Source organism: Myxocyprinus asiaticus, chromosome 18, assembly GCF_019703515.2.
Source record: "Myxocyprinus asiaticus isolate MX2 ecotype Aquarium Trade chromosome 18, UBuf_Myxa_2, whole genome shotgun sequence".
Taxonomy (NCBI): domain Eukaryota; kingdom Metazoa; phylum Chordata; class Actinopteri; order Cypriniformes; family Catostomidae; genus Myxocyprinus; species Myxocyprinus asiaticus.
In genome coordinates, this window is record NC_059361.1 from 17,489,690 (window position 1) to 17,511,608 (window position 21,919).

The 21,919-nt window shown below is 37.7% G+C and overlaps 1 protein-coding gene across 2 annotated transcripts in view; it reads right to left on the reverse strand.

Annotated features, from left to right (window-relative positions):
- Positions 1 to 1,320: 1,320 nt before the first annotated feature.
- LOC127456491 (protein jagged-2-like) overlaps positions 1,321 to 21,919 on the reverse strand; it is an 84,129-nt gene continuing 63,530 nt past the window's right edge. Inside the window, exons 4-14 of one of the 2 annotated variants that reach the window (XM_051725011.1) lie at positions 18,231 to 18,485; positions 17,522 to 17,582; positions 17,226 to 17,356; positions 14,659 to 14,778; positions 13,751 to 13,864; positions 12,419 to 12,529; positions 6,052 to 6,165; positions 5,667 to 5,713; positions 5,332 to 5,499; positions 4,845 to 4,995; positions 1,321 to 3,730 (exon numbers count right to left, since the gene is read on the reverse strand). In XM_051725011.1, the coding sequence (XP_051580971.1) occupies positions 3,288 to 3,730; positions 4,845 to 4,995; positions 5,332 to 5,499; positions 5,667 to 5,713; positions 6,052 to 6,165; positions 12,419 to 12,529; positions 13,751 to 13,864; positions 14,659 to 14,778; positions 17,226 to 17,356; positions 17,522 to 17,582; positions 18,231 to 18,485 (1,715 nt within the window). In that variant the 3' untranslated portion in view covers positions 1,321 to 3,287. Of the gene's footprint in view, positions 3,731 to 4,844; positions 4,996 to 5,331; positions 5,500 to 5,666; positions 5,714 to 6,051; positions 6,166 to 12,418; positions 12,533 to 13,750; positions 13,865 to 14,658; positions 14,779 to 17,225; positions 17,357 to 17,521; positions 17,583 to 18,230; positions 18,486 to 21,919 lie in introns of both variants that reach the window. The other variant, XM_051725010.1, reaches the window with a different exon arrangement.

A 21,919-nucleotide genomic window follows, 5' to 3' on the forward strand; every position in this document is an offset into this window, starting at 1 on the left:
GCACACGTTATTGCATTTAAAAAAACTAGACACGGTACAATGAATGGGACGGAACGCAGGTGTCTCAAAATTTGTTTTATTAAGTTGAAGCTCTTTTTAACACGGGGTGAATTGCAGCATCGGTGCTACTGGGGGCCGTTCCCCATCACTTCCAGCATTGACCAAGCCCCCCAACCCCCACACACTTTGACCACAGACGTTTTAGCATAGTTTTTGGAATTTTTTAGACAGTCCCTTATGCACCATATAGGAATATCTGAAAAACATTAAACCTAAAACTACCCCACTAAGAAATAGCAGTATGTCCATGAAAAAGGCAATTCTGAAATGTTGCCTCCACATAAATTACAAATGCCCCCTCACATATTTCATCCTTGTGCCGACTCTATTCAATTCTTGCGGCGAATTGCAAATCAAAAGTGATCATCCCTATGCCTTCCTCACTTTGAAGGGCAGAGCCTTTAAATTGGGTACTCTGAAGGGAACATGGCATTACTCTATGAATGTACTGTACCTTTGGTATGAATGGCCTTTAACTAACGAATGAAATATAAAATGCCACATGGGAAATGCTGGAATGACTTTAGAGGTAATATTTATTTTTTATTTTTTTTTTTAAATTTGGAATGCCCAATTCCCAATGTGCTTTTAAGTCCTTGTGGTCACATAGTGATTTGCCTCAGTCCAGGTGGTGGAGGATGAATCCCAGCTGCCTCTGCATCTGAGACCATCAACCCATGCATCTTATCACATGACTTGTTGAGTGCATTGCCCTGGAGACATAGTGTGTGTGGAGGCTTCACACCATCCGCTGCAGCAACCACGCTCAACTTACCACCTGCCCCACATTATAGTGACCATGAGAAGGTTACCCCATGTGACTCTACCCTCCCTAGCAACTGGGCCAATTTGGTTGCTTAGGAGATCTGGCTGGAGTCACTTAGCATGCCCTGGGATTTGAACTAGTGAGCTAGCGAACTCCAGGGGTGGTAGCCAGCGTATTTTACCACTGAGCTACCCCGGGCCCCTTTTAGAGGTAATTTTTTAGTTTTTTGAACCAATTCATTGAAGCAAACCATCTGAACAAATCAATTCTCTAAAATGAATCAGACTTCCCAGCAATCTACATCAGTAGTAACAGACTGTAAGACAACAAAAATTAAACCGCCCACAAAATCATCAGCATTGTGTTGATAGATTTATGTGTCTGCAGACACATGCTACAATATCTGACATATGTGATGGCAATGGTACACATAAAGTGAATGCTGACCCACTGACACAAATTAAGGGCAGGACTCTCAGTGATCAAATATCCTTTTTATTCAATTCACACAGCTTACGGACCGAACACACCCGAATATACAGAATATTCTACGATACCAATACAATAGCCACACAGAAACACTTATGGATTGATTGATAAATGTACTTTAACCAATCCAATCTTCCATCAAATAGTTGAGTGGAAAGCATGAAAACAGGGAATTAAAAAAGTGACATTTCGCAAGGAGCCCGTGTACAAAAAATGGCAAAATTGATATGTACAAACTATGTACAACAGCGCTATATACATCCAAGTGTTATAAAAATCATACATCTTGTACATCTCCAACATGACAGGCATTAATTAGGATAAGGATGTCAAGTGGCACGTGTTCTGTCTGTGCTGTAATTCCTTCAGTTACGAGTACAAATCCTCTGTTTTCATGTTCCTATAAGTATCAAAAAGTCAGTGAGTTCCAAGTGATAATAACATGCATGGCTTTGTGGAAATTTATGGCGGACCATCCACAAACACAATCATACATACACACTTACAGTACACACTCACAAACAGGCAATCAGACAAATGTGTACAAATATAAAGGGCACAAGTGTAAACATACAATAAAATACACTTAAATAAGCAGGATTCAAGGATGCTGAATCACTGGCCTTAAAACACTTGCTGTACTTTTAACTCATTTGTAAATTGTCAGTACAGTTCCTTCAGCCGGTAATGAAGTGGTCTTCTCATTCCTTTCTCAGGTCTTTATATTTTATAATATAAAGCTCAAAGGTCAATGTTCAACAGCAGAGGATTATTAAAGGTGCTGTAAGTGACTTTTTATGGAATGGCATACAGAAAATGTCTCTATTACTCGACAGATATCACTGAATTAGGTGTTCTGAAATATCACACCTGTCTCTGTAATAGTCTTATAGCTCTGACAGCAGGCCAGACAGTCAGATTCTTTTTAGCCAATCAGAAGACTTTGAGGTGCTTTCTGCCTATTAAAGGAATAGTTCAGCCAAAAATAAAAATTCTCTCATCCTTTACTCACCCGTATGCCAGAATGGTATGACTTTCTTTCTTCTGCTGAACACAAAGATTTTTAGAAAGTTATCTCAGCTATGTAGGTCCATTTAAGTCAACAGGGTCTAAAACTTTGAAGCTCAAAAAAAGCACATACAGGCAGCATAAATGTAATCCATATGACTAAAGATCCATGTCTTTAGAAGCAATATGATAGGTCTGGGTGAGAAACAGATCAATTTTTAAGTCCTTTTTTACAGTAAATTCTCCTTCCTGCCCAGTAGGTGGTGATAAGCACGAAGAATGCAAATTGCTAAAAACAGAAGAACTCTTAGGAAAGAAGAGCACTTAGGAGGGTTGTTTGAAAGTGGAGATTTATAGTAAAAAAAGGACTTAAATACTGATCATATGGATTACTTTTATGCTGTGTTAATGTGCTTTTTTAAGCTTCAAGGTTTTGGACCCTGTTGACTTAAATTATATGGAACTACAGAGCTGAGATATTCTTCTAAAAATCATTGTTTTTGTTCAGCAGAAGAAAGAAAGTCCTACACATCTGGGATGGCAATAGGGTGAGTAAATTATAAGAGAATTTAAATTTTTGGGTGAACTATTCCTTCAGTCATTTTGCATGTTCACAGGGCAGCCCATTTATGGGAAGCAGGAAGCTGAGAGCATGGTGGCTAGAGCGAATCATTCAAGTCAAATGGCATATTCAGCTTAAAAGCAGTTGCAAGTTTGTTGTGTGAGAACGCAAATTTGCAACTGCTGCTTGCTACAACACAGAAGACGCGGTGCTGCTCTCCTGCTCCATTTGACTACAATGGTTTTAACAACAGTATATTTTGAGTGGGTTTTAGAAAAAGGGGGTGTGTCTTATTCAGACATTCTGGAATGATTTACATCTCTTACAGCACCTTTAAGACACATTAACTGCATTAGAGCACTATCCTCCAAAAACCAGGAACTCAGAGTGGCCATCGGGTGGTCACACCTCCAATTCCTGGTTGTCTACATAGTGGAAACGGTTCAGTTTCTCTCGCTCTCGATTACAAATGTCCAACTTGGGCCCGTGGACTGGCTTTAGAGCTGAGGAGGGCACAGGTGAGGGGGGAAGAGTAAGCTCGATCTCTTCGCTGCAGAGCACTGGCACGGGAACGGCGGGCACTGTGGTGGGCACTGTCTGGGCAGGGGGCAGTAGGGCGACGCTGTGGTCCAAGTTACGGATGAGAGTGCAGAACTGCCGCTGGTTATTAATGGCGTTGTCCTCAGGCGCTGAAGTGCGCAGCTGCTCTTTGGTACGATGACAGTGGTGCATACGGGAGAGCATTAGCGCACATACAGAGCAGCCGCCTGTGACAAGCAGGGAAAATATTCCAACCAACACCATATAAACACTGAACCCACCTACACCCAAGTCTGACACTGCTCCTAAATGACAAAGGAGAGAAAGCAAGATAATTTCAGCTGTTTAAGACCGCATTTCTGCTGGTGAACAAGGTATATGTATGGGATAATGTACAGTCAGTGGGTCATTATTGCAAAATAAACCCTGATGGGTGATTAGGTCTTGTATCAAATTTAAGAGGTTAATTTTGGGATAATGACTGACTGACTGTACATTATACTACTTATGTATGATTACAAAAAATGTGAATAAATGAACATGAAATTTTACTTTGAGCTAAAATTATTTTTAAGTGAGAATACATACATTTTAATGTGAACTGCATGAACTTGAACTGATTTGAATACAAAATTCCATGAGTGACCAATCAGAATCGAGTGTTCCAGAGAACTGTGTAATTAATAGAAAAGTAAAAAAATTTAAACTCTCATCATTTACTCACTCTCGTGCCATCCCAGATGTGTATGACTTTCTTTCTTCTGCTGAACACAAACAAAGATTTTTATAAAAAATATCTCAGATCTGTAGGTCTATACAATGCGAGTGAATGGTGACCAGAACTTTGAAAGTCCGAAAAGCAGATAAAGGCAGCATAAAAGTAATCCATAAAATTCCAGTGGTTAAATCCATATCTTCAGAAGCGATATGATATGGGTGAGAAACAGACCAATATTTAAGTCCATTTTACTATAAATTCTCCTACCTGCCCAGTAGGTGGCGAAATGCACAAAAAATGTGTATCACCAAAAACAAAACAAAAAAGGATGTGAAAGTGTTGAGTTATAGTAAAAAAGGACTTAAATATTGATTTGATTCTCACCCACACTTATCATTTGGCTTCTGAAGACAGATTTAACCACTAGAATCTTATGGATTACTTTTATGCTGCCTTTATCTGCTTTTTGCACCTTCAAAGTTCTGTCCACCATTCACTTGCATTGTATGGACCTGAAATATTCTTCTAAAAATCTTTGTTTGTGTTCAGAAGAAGAAAGAAAGTCATACACATCTGGGATGGAATGAGGGTGAGTAAATGATAAGGTAATTTTCATTTTTTGGGTGAACTATCCCTTTAATAAAATTCTATTAACCTTTTTTATGACACAGCTACCATATTTAACCGTTTAAGCCACTAACCTTGGCAGTGGGGTTCATGACACGGATCATTCAGGCTCATGCACTCATTTCCATGGAAGCCCTCAGGACAAGCACACATGTAGCCTCCTTCCGTACTGCGACATGGCACCCCCTTCGGGCAAGGGTTGGGATTGCAAAGATCCAGTGCCGTCTAAAACAAAAGAACTGCAATTAACTTTACTGAGCATCAGAGAATGGACACAATGCAGTATAGACAAAAGTCTAAATATTGATAAAGCCACAAGATATGCATAAGTCGAAAAAAAAAAAAAATATGGTACTCCCATGCGAGATGCAGCACACCAATCAAACAACTAGTAAGTTTACATAAAAGCGTTCGGTGTAAATGGCCCCTAGACTTAAATTATCTACAAAACAAAGTTCTGTACATTAACTGGATCCAGCTGAATTTATTGCAGAAAGCTATATAGAAGAAAATAAAGCAAGCTTTGCAACCACCATTACTATTAACCAAATAAGCACTTGCCTCACAATAGGTGCCAGTGTATCCCAGAGGGCATCTACAGAACATTCCTCTGCCACCCTGAGGCTCCACGCACTGCCCTCCATTTAGACAAGGGTTGCTGTTACAGGCGTTCAGTACTGTCTGGCAGAGTTTACCAGAGAAACCCGGCAAACACACACACTGAGAATCCTGTACATGCCAAGCAAGTCAAGCAAGTATTTAGATTAAATATACTGAAGGAGCAATGGATAAATCTGAGAATTACTTCCTATCTTTGAGGTGCTAGTAAGCTTGCTGAAGAAAATCACTGAGATGGAATGAGAGTTCACAGTGACTGTACAAAATGTGTGTCTTACCTCACAGTGTCCTCCATTCAGACACAAGCCCTGGCAGCTATTGTTCGCTGTTGAATAGATGATATTTAAGAAAATTAATAGCCAACAAAGAACTAAATTCACTTTGCACCACAGTATAAGACTTCATCAATACAATATGAATGCAATAATGATTCTATAGAGAACTACTGGTGAATGTTGTGTATGTGGACTATGATGAGATCAGACTTGAGATGAGCTTGCTCTAAAATCATTTTCCACCAGCACTGAAACTGTCATGATTGATTGAAAGGTAACTCGTACTGTTTTTTTGTTTTGTTTGTTATTTTTTTTTATTTTTTTTTTTTTTTGCTGGTTCTGTGAAAAGTATACCATATGTCATACTACAGCCACATCTTATACTCACGGATGTCACAGTTTGGCCCTGACCAACTGGGAAGGCAGTCACACAAATATCCTCCAATAAGATTACGGCAGGAGTGGGCATTGACACATACACCAGTCTCACACTCATTAGTGTCTGAGGAAGAGGGCAGAGCAAAGAAGCAAAGCGATAAAGTGAGGCAACGTTCAGAATAGCAAGGCAAGGCAATGCAATTTATTTATAAAGCACAATTAAAAACAACAGAGTGTTGACCAATGTGCTGTACAATAAAATAAGTAGAGGAAAAATAAAAAAAAATAAAAACAATAACAGAACAATAGCATACTGCCATATTACACTTACTATTTCTGCAGTATATAGTTTGTACAGTGTTCACATTTTCTGTATACATGAAATACCCAAATGACCTACTACATTTACCATTAATGTGCAGTAAAGAAAGAAACAAAGAAAGTGTTTGGAACCACATTGGAACTTTTTAGATGAACTATCCTTTAAGTTGTTTAAACATATGATTCGTTAAAAATAAAAAAAGCATAATAAGTGTTTTTATTTTCCGAGATGATAACTGGACACCATTTGTTGAATTAAACATGCACATAACGAGGTGTGACAACAATGTAGCACTATTGTTTATAATCCTTGCCTAATGCACACTGTTTCACATACTATTTTTTATTTTTGAAATAGTAGGCAATATTCAGTGTATACTGCACAGTATGTAGTAAGCAGTATGCTAGTATTCCATTTTGAAAATAGTGTAAAGCAGGTAGGCAGAATACTGGGCTATTAAAGCAATAAGCCCGGCTTGAGGCTGTGCATTTTAGTGATTGTACCATGGTTAAGGGATGTTGTTATAAACAATTCTTTCACATAGTAACATAGTTCATGAGTCTCACTCTGAGCAATTTACGATTGCAAAGCAACACAATGATCGAAAAGCATTCACATGGTGCAATAATGTAGAATTCAGCTGATTTGTGGTCACAGGTGTGTGTAAATTGGCTAAAATAAAATGGCTTTGAACACGTTTCATCCAATCAGATTTTTAGAGATGGACCTATCTGTTTTATAATATATACAGATTTTTTAATTACTAGGTATGGAAATTGTAAGGAATTTAAGGATTATGGTTCTGATTCCAATTCCTCTTAACGATTCTGGTTCTTTAATGGTTCCATCAACAGTTCTTTTAGTAATTTGGAGGAAGAAATATTTGGAAATAAGAAATGCAGTTCTTATTGGATTTAATGACCTCTTGTTACTAAATTATGAGATTTTTCAAATTATGAGAGTGTGTCAATACGGACTTTTTAAATTACACAACTAATTAGGTCTACAACAAAACTCATAATGTGTATTTTTAACTACACATTGTCTCATCAACAACCATCCAGTAAGTCATATAAGTCTTAAAGGTGCACTAAGTAATTTTTTTAATGTCATCTTGGACTTACACTGACACCTTGCGGCTTGGATGCAGCATTATTAAACACAATAATGTTCAGTTGTTGATGCCATTGTAGAAATTCGCAATTCACAGCCAGTCATGATTAATTTAATCCCTGAGTGAAAGGGTCTAATAACAGGGTGGTTACTGAGATTAAAGGAATAGTTCACCCACAAATGAAAATTCTCTCATTATTTACTCACCCTCATGCCAAAATTTTGAAGCCCCAAAAGGACATAAAGGCAGCATTAAGACTCCAGTGGTTAAATCCATACCTTCAGAAGCGTTATGAAAGGTGTGGGTGAGAAACAGATTGATATTTAAGTCCTTTTTACCATCAATCTCCACTTTCACATTCTTCTTCTTTAGTTTTTTGCAATTCACATTATTCGTGCATATTGCCACCTACTGGGCAGGGAGGAGAATTTATAGAAAAAAGGGACTTTAAATGTTGTTCTGTATATATTGTATTGTTGCATTCTGGAGCTTCAAAATTTTGGTGCCTATTCACTTGCATTGTGAGGACCCACAGAGCTGAAATATTCTTCTAAAATCTTCGTTTGTATTCTGCAGAAGACAGAAAGTCATACACATCTGGGATGGCATGAGGGTGAGTAAATGATGAGAGAATTTAAATTTTTGGGTGAACTATCCCTTTAATAGATTAGTATTCGACTGGTCATGTAATTTTAACATGGCAGCCCCCATGAGGGTACCCTCTCCATGTAAAATAAAACAGCTTTTATAAGGTTACTGATATCACTGGAGTCTTCATCTCATGTGAATTCTTATGATATTATACATGTTTCAAAATTGCAATTAATTTCTTTAGAAGTAAAACTTTTAAATGAGGAAAATATTACTGAGTGCACCTTTGAGTAGCTAAACAAAACAAAGTAACTTTTCTTGGTTAATTTCTAGTTTAAAAAGAACTGACTCATAAGAGCCATTCGTTCAGGAATCTGACTACACTGGTTGCAGTGTATGTTCCGTGCTGTAGATTCAAAAGAAAAAACTAATAAGAGTCTTTTGTTCAGGAATAGGACTACACTGGTTGTCACTATGCACCACAGTATAACACTTCATCAACACAATATGCATGCAAAAATGATTCTGTAGAGAACTGTGTTTCATGTTGCAGATTCAATAGCGGTGTTGCAGTGCCACCAAATGGTAGCAGGAAACACTGTAAAAAATAACTTAGCAGAGTGTACCATCCACATTGGCATAAGAATGCATGTTCGAGAACTGATAACGAAACCGAAAGTCAGTGGTACTACATACCACACCTACAAACTCATGATTACTGACAACAAGAAACAAATAAGGCATACAAAACTGTACAAATGTTAAAGCTGCACTATGTAAGAGTTTTTGGTAAAAAAAAACAAAAACAAATTGCCATTATTGATTGAGGACATAAACAATCAGTGTTCAAAACAATGTCCTTACATTATCCCAATTCACTAAGGTAAGCCTATAAAAATTATTTGTATTTTGAGCTGTCGGGTTCGATTTGGAGCGAAAGCACTGGTTTATGACGTATATCCTTGCATCATTACATCATGTCCGTGAACATAGGAAAGAAGAGCCGGCTGTCTCGTTCCCATGTAAACAGTAGATGGCGGTAATGCCCTATTTTAGTTTGTGAGTCGCCGTTAAAAAGAAGAAAGAAACTACAGTTCAGTTCAGTCACACTCACACAGTTCTGGACAGCATCGCAATAATCTGGATTGATGTTTATCTGTTATCCATTTGGCGAAGTTGTCGGGGGAAGTTACTGTGACATGTTTACTAATATTTATGACTTCTGAAATTGACTGTTAACTGTTATCATGTTTAATAAAGTACTGTTGAAGTCAGACGTTTACATACACCTTAGCCAAATACATTTAAACTCAGTTTTTCACAATTCCTGACATTTAATCGTAGAAAACATTCCCTGTCTTAGGTCAGTTAGGATCACTACTTTATTTTAAGAATGTGAAATATAAGAATAATAGTAGAGAGAATTATTTCTTTCAGCTTTTATTTCTTTCATCACATTCCCAGTGGGTCAGAAGTTTACATACACTTTGTTAGTATTTGGTAGCATTGCCTTTAAATTGTTTAACTTGGATCAAATATTTTGGGTAGCCTTCCACAAGCTTCTCGCAATAAGTTGCTGGAATTTTGGCACCAGACAGAACTGGTGTAACTGAATCAGGTTTGTAGGCCTCCTTGATTTAACACATTTTTTCAGTTCTGCCCACAAATTTTCTATCAGACTGAGGTCAGGGCTTTGTGAGCCACTCCAATCCCTTGACTTTGTTGTCCTTAAGCCATTTTGCCACAACTTTGGAGGTATGCTTGGGGTCATTGTCCATTTGGAAGACCCATTTGCGACCGAGCTTTAACTTCCTGGCTGATGTCTTGAGATGTTGCATCAAAATATCCACATAATCCACATCCACATGATGCCATCTATTCTGTGAAGTGCACCAGTCCCTCCTGCAGCAAAGCACCCCCACAACATGATGCTGCCACCCCCATGCTGCACGGTTGGGTTCTTCGGCTTCTCCAAACATAACAATGGTTATTATGGCCAAATGTTAAATTTTAGTTTCATCAGACCAGAGGACATTTCCCCAAAAAGTAAGATCTTTGTCCCCATGTGCACTTGCAAACTGTAGTCTGGCTTTTTTATGGCAGTTTTGGAGCAGTGGCTTCCTCCTTGCTGAGCAGCCTTTCAGGCTATGTTTTTATAGGAAACATTTTACTGTGGATATAGATACTTGTCTACATGTTTCCTCCAGCATCTTCACAAGGTTCTTTGCTGTTGTTCTGGGATTGATTTGCCCTTTTTGTACCAAACTACGTTCATCTCTAGGAGACAGAATGCATCTCCTTCCTGAGCAGAATGATCGCTGCTTGGTCCTATGGTGTTTATAATTGCATACTATTGTTTGTACAGATGAACATGGTACCTTCAGGTGTTTGGAAATTGCTCCCAAGGATGAACCAGACTTGTGGAGGTTTTCTGAGGTCTTCTTATGATTTTCCCATAATGTCAAGCAAAGAGGCACTGAGTTTGAAGGTAGGCTTTAAAATACATCCATAGGTACACCTCCAGTTCAGTACACCCCCTATCAGAAGCTAACTGGCTAACTGTCTAAAGGCTTGACATCATTTCCTGGAATTTTCCAAGCTGCTTTAAGGCACAGTTTACTTAGTGTATGTAAACTTTTGACCCACTGGAATTGTGATATAGTCAATTAAAAGTTAAACAATCTGTCTGTAAACAATTATTGGAAAAATTGCTCATGTCATGCACAAAGTAGATGTCCTAAACGACTTGCCAAAACTAGAGTGTGCTAATATGAAATCTGTGGAGTGGTTAAAATTTTTTTTTTTAATGACTTAAACCTAAGTGTATGTAAACTTCTGACTGCAACTGTATATTTTATCTCCATCATTACTGAATCCTCGTTTTATGTTTTTAGTTTACTGTGCTATTGTGTGCATTCATAGACATACTATTTTAGTATTACGGTTCACTTGCATTATTAACTGAGGCTGTACAATACAGTATAAAAATAATAAAGTCTTTCATTGAACTCGTGTTAGCCATATCACAAGTATCACCTCTTCAACTGATCAGTGTAGTACAATACAAACATTAATAGTAGATAAAACACTAGAAAAATTATATTAAAATATACTGGTAGTGATTGAGGTGACATAGTGCTGCTTTAACTTCAAAAGCTCTTAAATTGCTGATAAAATACTCAACTGCTTGTAAAATAGAAAATATTACTTCTATCCACAGTTGTCGTGTCTGTATTGATTAAAACACTCATCTCACCATCAAAGAGAGATCTCTTCATGCTGATGCTAGCAGCTGTTTTCTGAGGTGTCACTGTGACACATGAGTGCATTTGAGAGAGCAGTCAGCAGTCCAGAGAGACTGATACACTCCACAGAGTCAGAGATGATTTAAGCCTCAGGGGGCAATGGAGTGTGAGAGAGACTCTCCCATCAGTCAACAACATTAGTGGCAGATCCAGCCACATGCCATTTTGATTCAGCAATTAAATATACTGCACACTGTAGCATGAAATTGACTGATCTGGGTTAACAGATAATTGTTTGTGGAACAGTGATGTTGAGGCATGATGAATAACAATTTCAATGTGGCTTGTGCTGATATGGAATTTTTTAAAGAACCCAACCCCCAAATCAAAATTGGATTTTTTATTTTTATTTTTTGCTTTTATTCAATGTCTATTAGCTTTGAGGCCATCTATATTTTAGTATACTCCTAAAATTTCACAAAACTCACTTTTTTTTTCACTTTCTCTTCCTGGAGAACGGACCAAGTATATTGATGACTCATGTTGCACTAAACAGATTTTTGTCCAGTCAAATGCTTTGTAGAATGAGAATGTCCTCCCCCCTAATACCACCTGCATCTGACTAGCAAGTAGCAAATTATGGTTTATGGCTATTTTTAAAAAAAGGGAGCGAGCTCTTTGAAATGTCCCACCCAAACTGCCTGTTTCAAAAATAAATATGTTAACACAGGACAAAAACTGCGCTCCTAAACCATTTCTTGTGTTTGCTCCCTTCAGAAAGCTGAACCTCTGATGGTCATGATTTGGTGGTTTAAAATGCCAAACACCATGCTAGTCCCATGCCTTCTGTATTATTTTTTTATGGTTTCGTAGAGTAAATCCCTTGATGCAGGGCAAGTCCACGTACCCTCTGAGAATGAGATGAGATGAAACAAGTGAGAACAGGTGTTCATGTTACAGACAGGTAAGGACAGTTTACAACAAGTTTAAACAGGTAGAGGCAGGTTTCGTCAGGTGTGGTTGTGGATGGTATCGGGGTAAGGCCAAGTTAGGCAAGTGTGGACATGTATGGACAGCTGAGGACAGGAGAAGGTAGAGTGTTTACCGAGCTGGCAGGTCCTGCCGGACCAGAATGGAGGACACAGACACAGGAAGCCTTGTGGCGTCTCTTGACATGTAGCTCCACGCCCACACGGACTGGAGTCACACTGCAACACTGCTACAGAGAAGAAAAAAATGGGTTCTCAGAATCAACATTGTGATTTCATTGCCATTAAACGGAGTCAATCTATCTATCTATGTCCATCTGTCTGTCTATAATTTTGGTGTGTGTAGTATCTGCATATGTAGGCATGAGGGTCTGGACAAGGTAAGTAATGTGATAAGTCCTGTGTGTGTGTGTGTACGTGTGCGTATAAATGCTGGAGGTCATGTTATGACATGGATGAATAGCAAGTTATAGTTATGGGTTTTCATGCTGCAGATTTTGTTCCTGAGGCTGCTTTTTTATTCCTACACTCACCCTGTGGATCCTGAACAAACAGATAAATCAAACAGAAAGAGAGATACAGAGTGAGAGAGAGAAGAGAGATCTCCTCCCCGTAGGCCGATTTATTCTCTTCATACCTTATTTGAAATTTGAGCTAACTCAAAAGGTAAAGTTCAAAATGCTTGATGCACATTTTTGTGGGGACATTCCTGTTATGACTACATAAACCTTTGGTCTTCTCAAAGGGCAAATTATCTGGTGATGTCTGAAGACTCTGTTCAAGTAATTACAATAACTATGGCTTTATTGCTAAACTAGAGAATTTTGCTAAATCTCTGAGAACTTTTTCTGTGTGTATTATTGCTCCAGAGTCCATACTGTCCTTTAGTGTGACCTAAAAACTGTGACTGAGCCAAATTCAGCACATAGAATTCTGCCTTCATAGCTTGTCCTGATCAATTAGGCCAACGCATGTAATTTTAAATGGAATAGTCTAGTCCACTGCTAGAATCTATTCAAACATTTGTGAATAAAATATGCCTGAGCTGTTATTCAGACACAGTGAAGACTGACTTCTATCTTAACATCAAACACACCTATTAGCGTAAATGCTTGAAAATTGGCTTTAAGAGAATTTCCAGCTTTGATCTGAGCCAAAATTTATCAGCACACTGAACACACTTTAGTTCTCACACTTTTGAAAAACCATGTGAAAATACGACCCTGGTCTCTACACAGTCACCCAGTCTCTTCAGTCCTGAGGAGCTACTCAAATCTGATCTCTCAAAGTCTTATTAAATCAGCTGTGCATCCTAGATGTGTGTGCATTATCTTGGTGTATTCATAACTGAAATTGTCTCCAGCAGAACAGGAAATAGCAGCTGCCTTTGATTGATGCTGATTGCAGTCTGCACACGTGTGTACGTATATATGTATTACTGCATGTACCGGCAGTACAGGTGGGTCCTGTCCAACCCTGCGCACACACACATCTGAATCCTGTCGGGTCTTCATTGCACGTTCCACCATTCTCACATGGAGAGGAGAGACAGGCGTGCTCTACTGTTGAGGGGGCAAAGATTAAGAGATGAACTCAGAATATGAGCATTATCACGGAATGCACAGTATTATGTCTGTAAATCACTTCGACATACTTATATTGAAGGAGGTCCCCAAATCATATCAAGTGACCAGAGTAATCATAAAGACTTGGGGGTGAGCTCTTTTGACCTGGGCCAGTAAGTAACCACCCAGGACACCCTAGCAACTGCATAGCAACATGCTAACAACCACTCTGAACACCTTAGTAGCCACATTGCACCTCCCCGGTAACCACTGTATCTGTATGTAAAATAGTTTCATCAGGACAGTACGAAATAAAAAACAATGCAATTTTTATGATCCTTATTCTTAAATAAATAAATAAACATCTTGCCAATTCTGTATGTAAACTTATGAGCACAACTGTAATTCTTGGCTTGAGGAATCAAACATCAAAGCAACCGTGATGTAAATGTATCTCTTACCATCAACACCTCACAGAGACACATCAGAAATCACTCATTAACACAGGCTAAATTTAAGGTAATGAAGTTAAACTCAAGCCGGGAGACACAAGGAAAAATAGGGACTGAAAACACTAATAGCATGCAAAGCTCCAACATCCAGAGCTCTGTTGGTCCAGAAATCAGCCATCTGATTTTCCCTGCTGTCCCTTATTCATGTATCAAATAATACAGCAAAATGCTAAAACATTAGAATGAAAAGGTTGTATTTCAGCACATCTTTTAGGGTTGGTTGTAATAGGCTGACTCGGCTGACATACTTTATAGTTGTGTTTTATAGACTTGGCTCACCAATGTCACAGTTGCGGCCACGGAAACCCTCCTTGCACATACACAAGTACTCATTGGGTTCAGTGTTGATACAAGTACCATCATTCTTGCACGGCTGATGGTTACCACAATAATTCAGATCTAAATATGGGAGAGAGAGACAGAAAGCAATTAGGAAAATTCAAATGTATTCATTTAGCAAACAATTTTATCCTAAATTGACTTACAAATAATAAGAGAATAATACAAGCAGAAGCGATTAATCCAAGAATATCAGAGAGTAATCAAAGCATTTTAATAATAGTCTTCATCAAAGAAAGAAAATGTTTGTCCTTATTCATCAAAATGTTACAAATTGCTCTGCCCTCGATAACAACTTTCTTATCTGTCTAATGTCACCAAGGCAACCACTTTTCAAGATTCAAACAGTTCCAGATGGATTAAATCAAGACCTGTCCTATAACATTTATCATTAAATATGCAATTTCACCCAGAACTACAACAGATTATGGAAGTAAAAATATGGTTTCAATTGGCATTTAATGTTGACTCAGAGATATGTGAAAACTAACGGTAAGGAAAAAACAGATGTAAATTTGTCATTATTTAATTTTGTCCTTGCACCAATAAACAAGAAACACAAACAGTCTTCCAACCTATAGAGAAAAAGTACAAAGTAAAGCTGTATGATTCAGAGGAACATTTTCTTCCTCAAATAAAAAAAATACACATACAAATAATTAGAATTGATTTTTAATAAGCATCATTATTATTCATTTAAATTACCTCCAAATGCTTTGATAGCATCAGACATATGGAAAACAGCTTGTAATGCATAAGGGGACAATCTCTTAATAGTTGATACAGACTATCCTGCCAGTGTCCAACTATACAATATAACATACCAACATCTGTAACGAGGACACAATCTGGCCTTCTGTCTGAGCTCTCTTTGCATCCGTATTTAAATACGTGTCTGAGAGATCACCAAAATTTCCGTTTACCAGTGTGAACCGTTGTTTGTAGGAAAGCTATTATTTATAAACAATAGTTTCAAGTTCATCCACAAACTGACGCGTTGCAGCTTACAAAGCCTTCATCAGGGATGAAGACTTTGTAAGCTGCAACGCATCGATTTGTGGTATGTTTTAATCCAATAGCCATGACTTAATAAAGGCTTTTTAAAAAATTTAAACCTTACCTGCCTTGGACTATTAGAGCATCTGAACAGAAAAAAAGCGAATTTTTGGCTCGTTTTTTGTTTTTTTTTCTTTCTCTCCGCTAGTTTAAAATGATACCAAACAATTGACTGTCATTGCTTTCTGTTTTGTTTTTGTTTTTTGGAGAGCAATAAACCTTAATTTTGGGCGTGCCACTGAAACGGAAAATCTTTAAAAACGCCTTCAGATCTTAAAGGGTTAACCAACTTTTAGCTACAAATGTGTACATTTAGTAAAGGTAATATAAGTCCATATGATCCGTTTTGAATATAAATATTTTTATTTCACTAGTGTTTGTAAGAAACTTTTCAATAACGCATATGAATGAATTTCACTTACATTTATATCAATATCTTAATTTCACTAGCATTCATAAGATGCTTTTCAATAACATATATAAATGAATTCCACTACTGTTTATATCAAAGTATTATTTTCTCTAGTACTTGTAAGCTTTTCAATAATGTATATGTAAGCCCATCGCAATGTATTCTTGGACTGCATTCTCCATGAAGGATACATGCCATGTTGCCTTAGAAATTGCCCATTACAAGGTATCTTAGGAGGCAGCATAAATTAAATCTTTTGGAACAGAGCTCCTATGATGCCTTAAAGTGCCGTCTCTGTAGGGAGCTCACTAGGTTTAGGAACGTGTGTGTGTGTGACAGAGAAGGAGTTCAAGCTGCAATCTAAGGTTCTGCAACCTCTATTCATCTGTGTGCAAATGTGTAATCCTTTGTGTGTGTGTGTGAGGGTGTGACGGTGACGCTCACATAACCATTGAATGGTAAGAGTCTGTTTTAGCCTCCTCCTCTGAAGAAGCGCCCGGCTCACATTCTGTTTACCCAAGACTATCGGCTTACACCTCTACAAAGACCTGGCGAAATCCCACGCGTGGGTCCATATCAGCTAAACTGGATCTGTTTACACAAACGTTGCCTACGCACTAAGCAGTGTTGGACACAATGGATAAAATGCAGCTGGAATTTTGTGAAAATGTCTTAAGGTTATGATACAGCAGTTGTTTTAAGTATGTATGTTGAGATCTGTGAATCTGATGACAGTGAATACATATACCGGTAATAAAGTATAATAATGAGTCAACATATAAATACCAGTGTTCCCATGACTTTTCTATACCATTTTCAGGTGTTCATTATTACAGAATAAGGATTTTTACTAGATAGTAAATAATCAGACAGCCCATCTGATAGATACAGATAGATTTCCAGGCCTTGAAAACACAATTTTATATCTTTCCAGGTTTTCTGGGACTGTGAAAACCTGAAAATCACACATTTGCTTGTTTGCAGGCATACACTCACAAACGCACATACACATTTTGTCTTGTTGCAGGTGTCATCTCACCTTTGTCACAGAGCAGGCCGCCCCAATTTGTGTCACATACACACTTCCAGGGTTCAGTGCAAGTGCCATGATCACACCCAGGAAACGTCTCACATTCATCGCACAGATCACCCTTCCAGCCATAATGACACCTACAGACAGTGAGAGAGGGGATTATAAACAAATAGACATAAAGACTTGTGCAAAAGACACAAACAAAAGTAAACAGGTATTGAATCTGCCATGCTTCAGTGCTCTGTTGAGCATGTACAGAAGTTGTTTGATATTTCTCTAACTGTCTTCTTGCTCTGACTCACTTGCATTCTCCTGGTAGAAGGCATGAGCCGTGGTCCAGATGACATCCCTGCTTGCACGCCGCTATACAGAGATACATACACAGACAGCATTGCTTTAGATTAGTGATGATGTGAATAGCACAGATGATCTGTTTGGCTGACCAGAGTCAGGAATAATAATAACAATACTCTATCAAAATGGTTTAGACCATCTTAAAAAGACTTGAAGTAATAGCTCATCTAAAAATTATAATTCTCATCATTTACTCACTCTTATGCCATCTCATACTCGCAAGACTTTCTTTCTTTGGTGAAACATTTAAAAAAAAAAGTATATATGAGGTGGTTTTGTATTGTTTATGCTGCCTTTATGTCTTTTTTTGAGCTTGAAAGTTTTTGACCCCACTGACTTGCATTGTATGGACATAATCACATCATATATCCATAAAAAAAATAAATAAAAAAAACAACATTTATGTTCTGCAGAAGAAAGAAAGCCATAAAAGTTTGAGGCGACATAAGGGTAAATGATGAGAGAATTATAATTTTTGGCTGAGCTATTCCTTTAATCATCCATTGCCTATACGTCATGAGGTCGTGTATTTGGCTTCATTTACAGTATGCCTCTTAAATAAAGTACATGAAAATCTCGACCTACAAGTCTAAAAGGTTAGTTTGAAGTACTTTAGAAGCAGAAGCATCTAAAAGACAATGTGCTGGAGCCACTCACCCTGTCTGCACTCTGGTCCAGTCCAGCCCTCCTTACACACCTTGCTACCAGAAGGGTCACAGTCGAAATGGCCGAAAAAGTCATCTCGTGCACGGCAGAGCTTGTTGCAGAGTGGGCCGTAGTAATTGGTATCACAGCGAAAGCGCAGGCGGTATTCGAGAGTGAATGCACGGCCGTGGTGGCGGAAGGACAGCCACTGTTCACCTGGATTCAGCATGGAGGATAGCAACACTCGTTCTATTAATTCCTCCCGACCTGAAGGGGGCGACAAAGAAATGAAAAATAATAAAATAACATAGTCTCATAAATTTTGAATGGTGCAGTTAACTGAACTGAACCATTCTAATTGAACCATCCAAACCCTGGACATTTAAGAGGACGTTTTGAAAAAACAGATTAAATATCAAGTCGTCATTTTTCTTTGTATAGCGCTTTTCGCAATACACACAGTTTCAAAGCAGGTTTACAGAAAAAAGTAACACTGACAGAGCATAAAGTATAACACTGAGCAGAGATGGACACATCTATGATGGCAGCATACTGAGGCTCACAGCAAACTCTGAGGGGTGATAAAACATTGGATTTGTCCTTTCTTCTTTCTCTCCCTTTAATCCCTGGTGTGTTGTATTGGACAGGTCTACAGAACTGCTGCGAGAGACAGAAGGTTTTTCAGGGAGACTGTTGGCCTGTCTCATCTGTCTCATCCTGTTTACAGTGCATTATCTCTCACAGAGCACTCAGAATGTGTATCTGTTAAAGAAAGAAGGAAAGAAAGAAAGAAAAAGAAAGAAACCAATAAAGAAAGAAAAAAGAAAAAAAATATGGTAGGAAAGAAAGCAAGAAAGAAATATAAAAGAAACAAAGAAATTAATAAAGAAAGCAAGAAACAGGAAAGAAAGAAACATAGAAAGAAACATGGAAAGAAAGCACGAAAGCAAGCAAGAAAGAAAGAAAGAAAAAGAAACCAATAAAGAAAGAAAAAAGGAAAGAAAGCAATAAAGAAAGAAAAAAGGAAAGAAAGAAAAAGAAAGCAATAAAGAAAGAAGAAAGAAAAAAGAAAGAAATATGGAAGGAAAGCAATAAATAAATAAAAAGAAAAATAGTGAAGAAAGCAAGAAAAGGAAAGAAAGCAAGAAAGAATGAAAGAAAGCAAGAAAGCAATACAGAAAGAAAGCAAGAGAGCAAGAAAGACAGAAAGTAAGAAATCAAGAAAGAAAAAAAGGAAAGAAAGAAAGAAAAAGAAATATGGAAGAAACAAAAAGTAATAAAGCAAGAAAAAAGAAAGAAAGAAAGATAGATAGATAGAAAAATAAATCAATAAAGAAAGAAAAAAGAAAGAAAGATGGAAAGAAAGCAAGAAATAAATAAAAAAGAAAAAATACAGAAAGCAAGAAAAGGGAAAGAAAGAAACATGGAAAGAAAGCACGAAAGAAAGAAAAAAGAAAGAAAGAAAAAAGGAAAGAAAGAAAAAGAAAGCAATAAAAAATAAAAAAGGAAAGAAAGCAATAAAGAAAGAAGAAACATGGAAGGAAAGAAAGCAACAAATAAATAAAAAGGAAAGTAGTAAAGAAAGCAAGAAAAGGAAAGCAAGATAGCAAGACCGAAGAACGCAAGAAAGAATAAATGAAAGAAAACAATAAAGCAAGCAAGAAAGAAAGAAAAAAGAAAGAATTTAAGAACAAAGAAAGAATGAATGAAAGAAAGCAATAAAGCAAGCAAGAAAGAAAGAAAAAAGCAAGCAATAAAGTATGAAAGAAAGAAAGAAAAAGTAATAAAGAAAGAAAGAAAAAGGAAAGAAAGCAAGAAAGAAACAAACAGAGCAAGAAAGAAAGAAAAAAGAAAGAAAGAAAGAGAGAAAGAAAGAGAACTTGGTTCTATACTAGGGTCTTCTCAATCAATAGGGGGTACATTTAAATGTTTTATTTTCCCTCCCACATTAAAATGAAGAATATGTGTTAATGTACATGACTCTTTACTTCAATAATGATTATTTTAATGGATTTACAATGTAAACATTACAAGTCTGTAGATCCATACTGTAAATATGGTACTATACACATTACAGGCCAGGCTTAAAATGCAACCTTGGCCTGAAAAAGGTTGAAGACCCCATGTCTAATAAATGAGATCATCTGGGCTCAAAAACAAAGGAATGAAAACAGGGAAGAGTGAAGGTGTTCAAACACAGATAAGTTATCCTAACAACCACACACACTCAATAAACAAGTGCACACACAAAACACAAAATTCACACACACAGATCTGCTCGTCATGGTCTCATCTGTTAATGGACTGCAGCATGATCACAGTCAGTGGTCCATTTATACATCATTCTACAACAGTCAGAGAGACGGTAATGACTATAGCAGAGCTGCATTTACTGTATGTAGAGGAGCATGAACACAGTTTATCACTGATATGTTCATGCACATGAATATACATGAGCGTGACTCTGATCTCACACACAATCATACAAACACACAAGCATCTATAAGATGTGTGTAATCTCACACGTGTAAGATAACTATAACAAAGTATCCATCAAAGGAATAGACAGGAATTAAACACTCAATATCGTTCCTAGTCCTTTGAATTAATGATTTTAGATGTGGAGGGCAGATCCAGGGTAAGAGAACTCAACTGGCTATCGAATGGCTTCAGAAGACTTTGAATACAGCGTACAGGTCATAAGGACTACTTTTAAGTGTGTTTTTGTCCTTTTTGAGGTTTGACAGTAAAAATCACCACTATTACTACTTTAGTTGTATAAAAAAAGAGATGCTTGCACATTCTGCCTAACAACTCATTTTGTATTCCACAGAAGAAAGGAAGTTACAGGCCTACAGGTTTAGAACTTTTGTGTCCTTGTCACTCTCTCAATCTTTCTCTCTCACACACTCTTTCTCAATGGCATAATGGATCAGAACGGACACTGTTAAAGACTGTTAAAGCTATATGAGACTCAGATACAGTACATGGCTGTGTTATAAGCCAGAGCTGGCAGGAAAAATAGCTCTATAAATCTAAACTAATTTCATTTAGGGTGCTTTCACACTGGCAGTTTAGTTCGAAACACAGCACGGTTCGCATGAAAAATTGGTAATGTGAAAGCTGTCATGCGGACCGGGGAGCGCACTGCGGTACCGAACCCGAGACTACCTGTAGGAGGTGGTCTGAGTTCGGGTTGCAATGGAACTGTAGCGCGATTCGCGTGAATGTGAAAGCAACTCGGACTCGGGTGCGCACTCATTCAGGAAGTAAAGTAACCTGAGCATGCGTTTTAGCCGATGACGACATCTATCTATCCATACACCTTATAAATACTATAATAGGTTATAAATATAGGGTATAATAGGAGATGACAGTGGCGATAACTTCACCTTGGACACGAGCGTAAGCGTGCAGTGTAAACAAAGATGCAAATGAATTCCTTGCAATCAGCTATCTCCTCAAAAAACGCAGTTTGCGAGCAGCAGCAAGCCGCCTTCCCCTGGACATCTGATGAGTTACGTCATGAAGCGCACATATATGCAGTTGTCGTTCACTCTGCTGTGCATAATGGCACCAAAATCACAAAAAAACTAAAAGTATGATGAGTCGCCTTGTGTTCTCCATGCGTGTTTGTGATGACGTAAGATGAACGCAAATGGACCGGGGTTCGATAGAATCAAGTGAGTGTGAATCCAGAC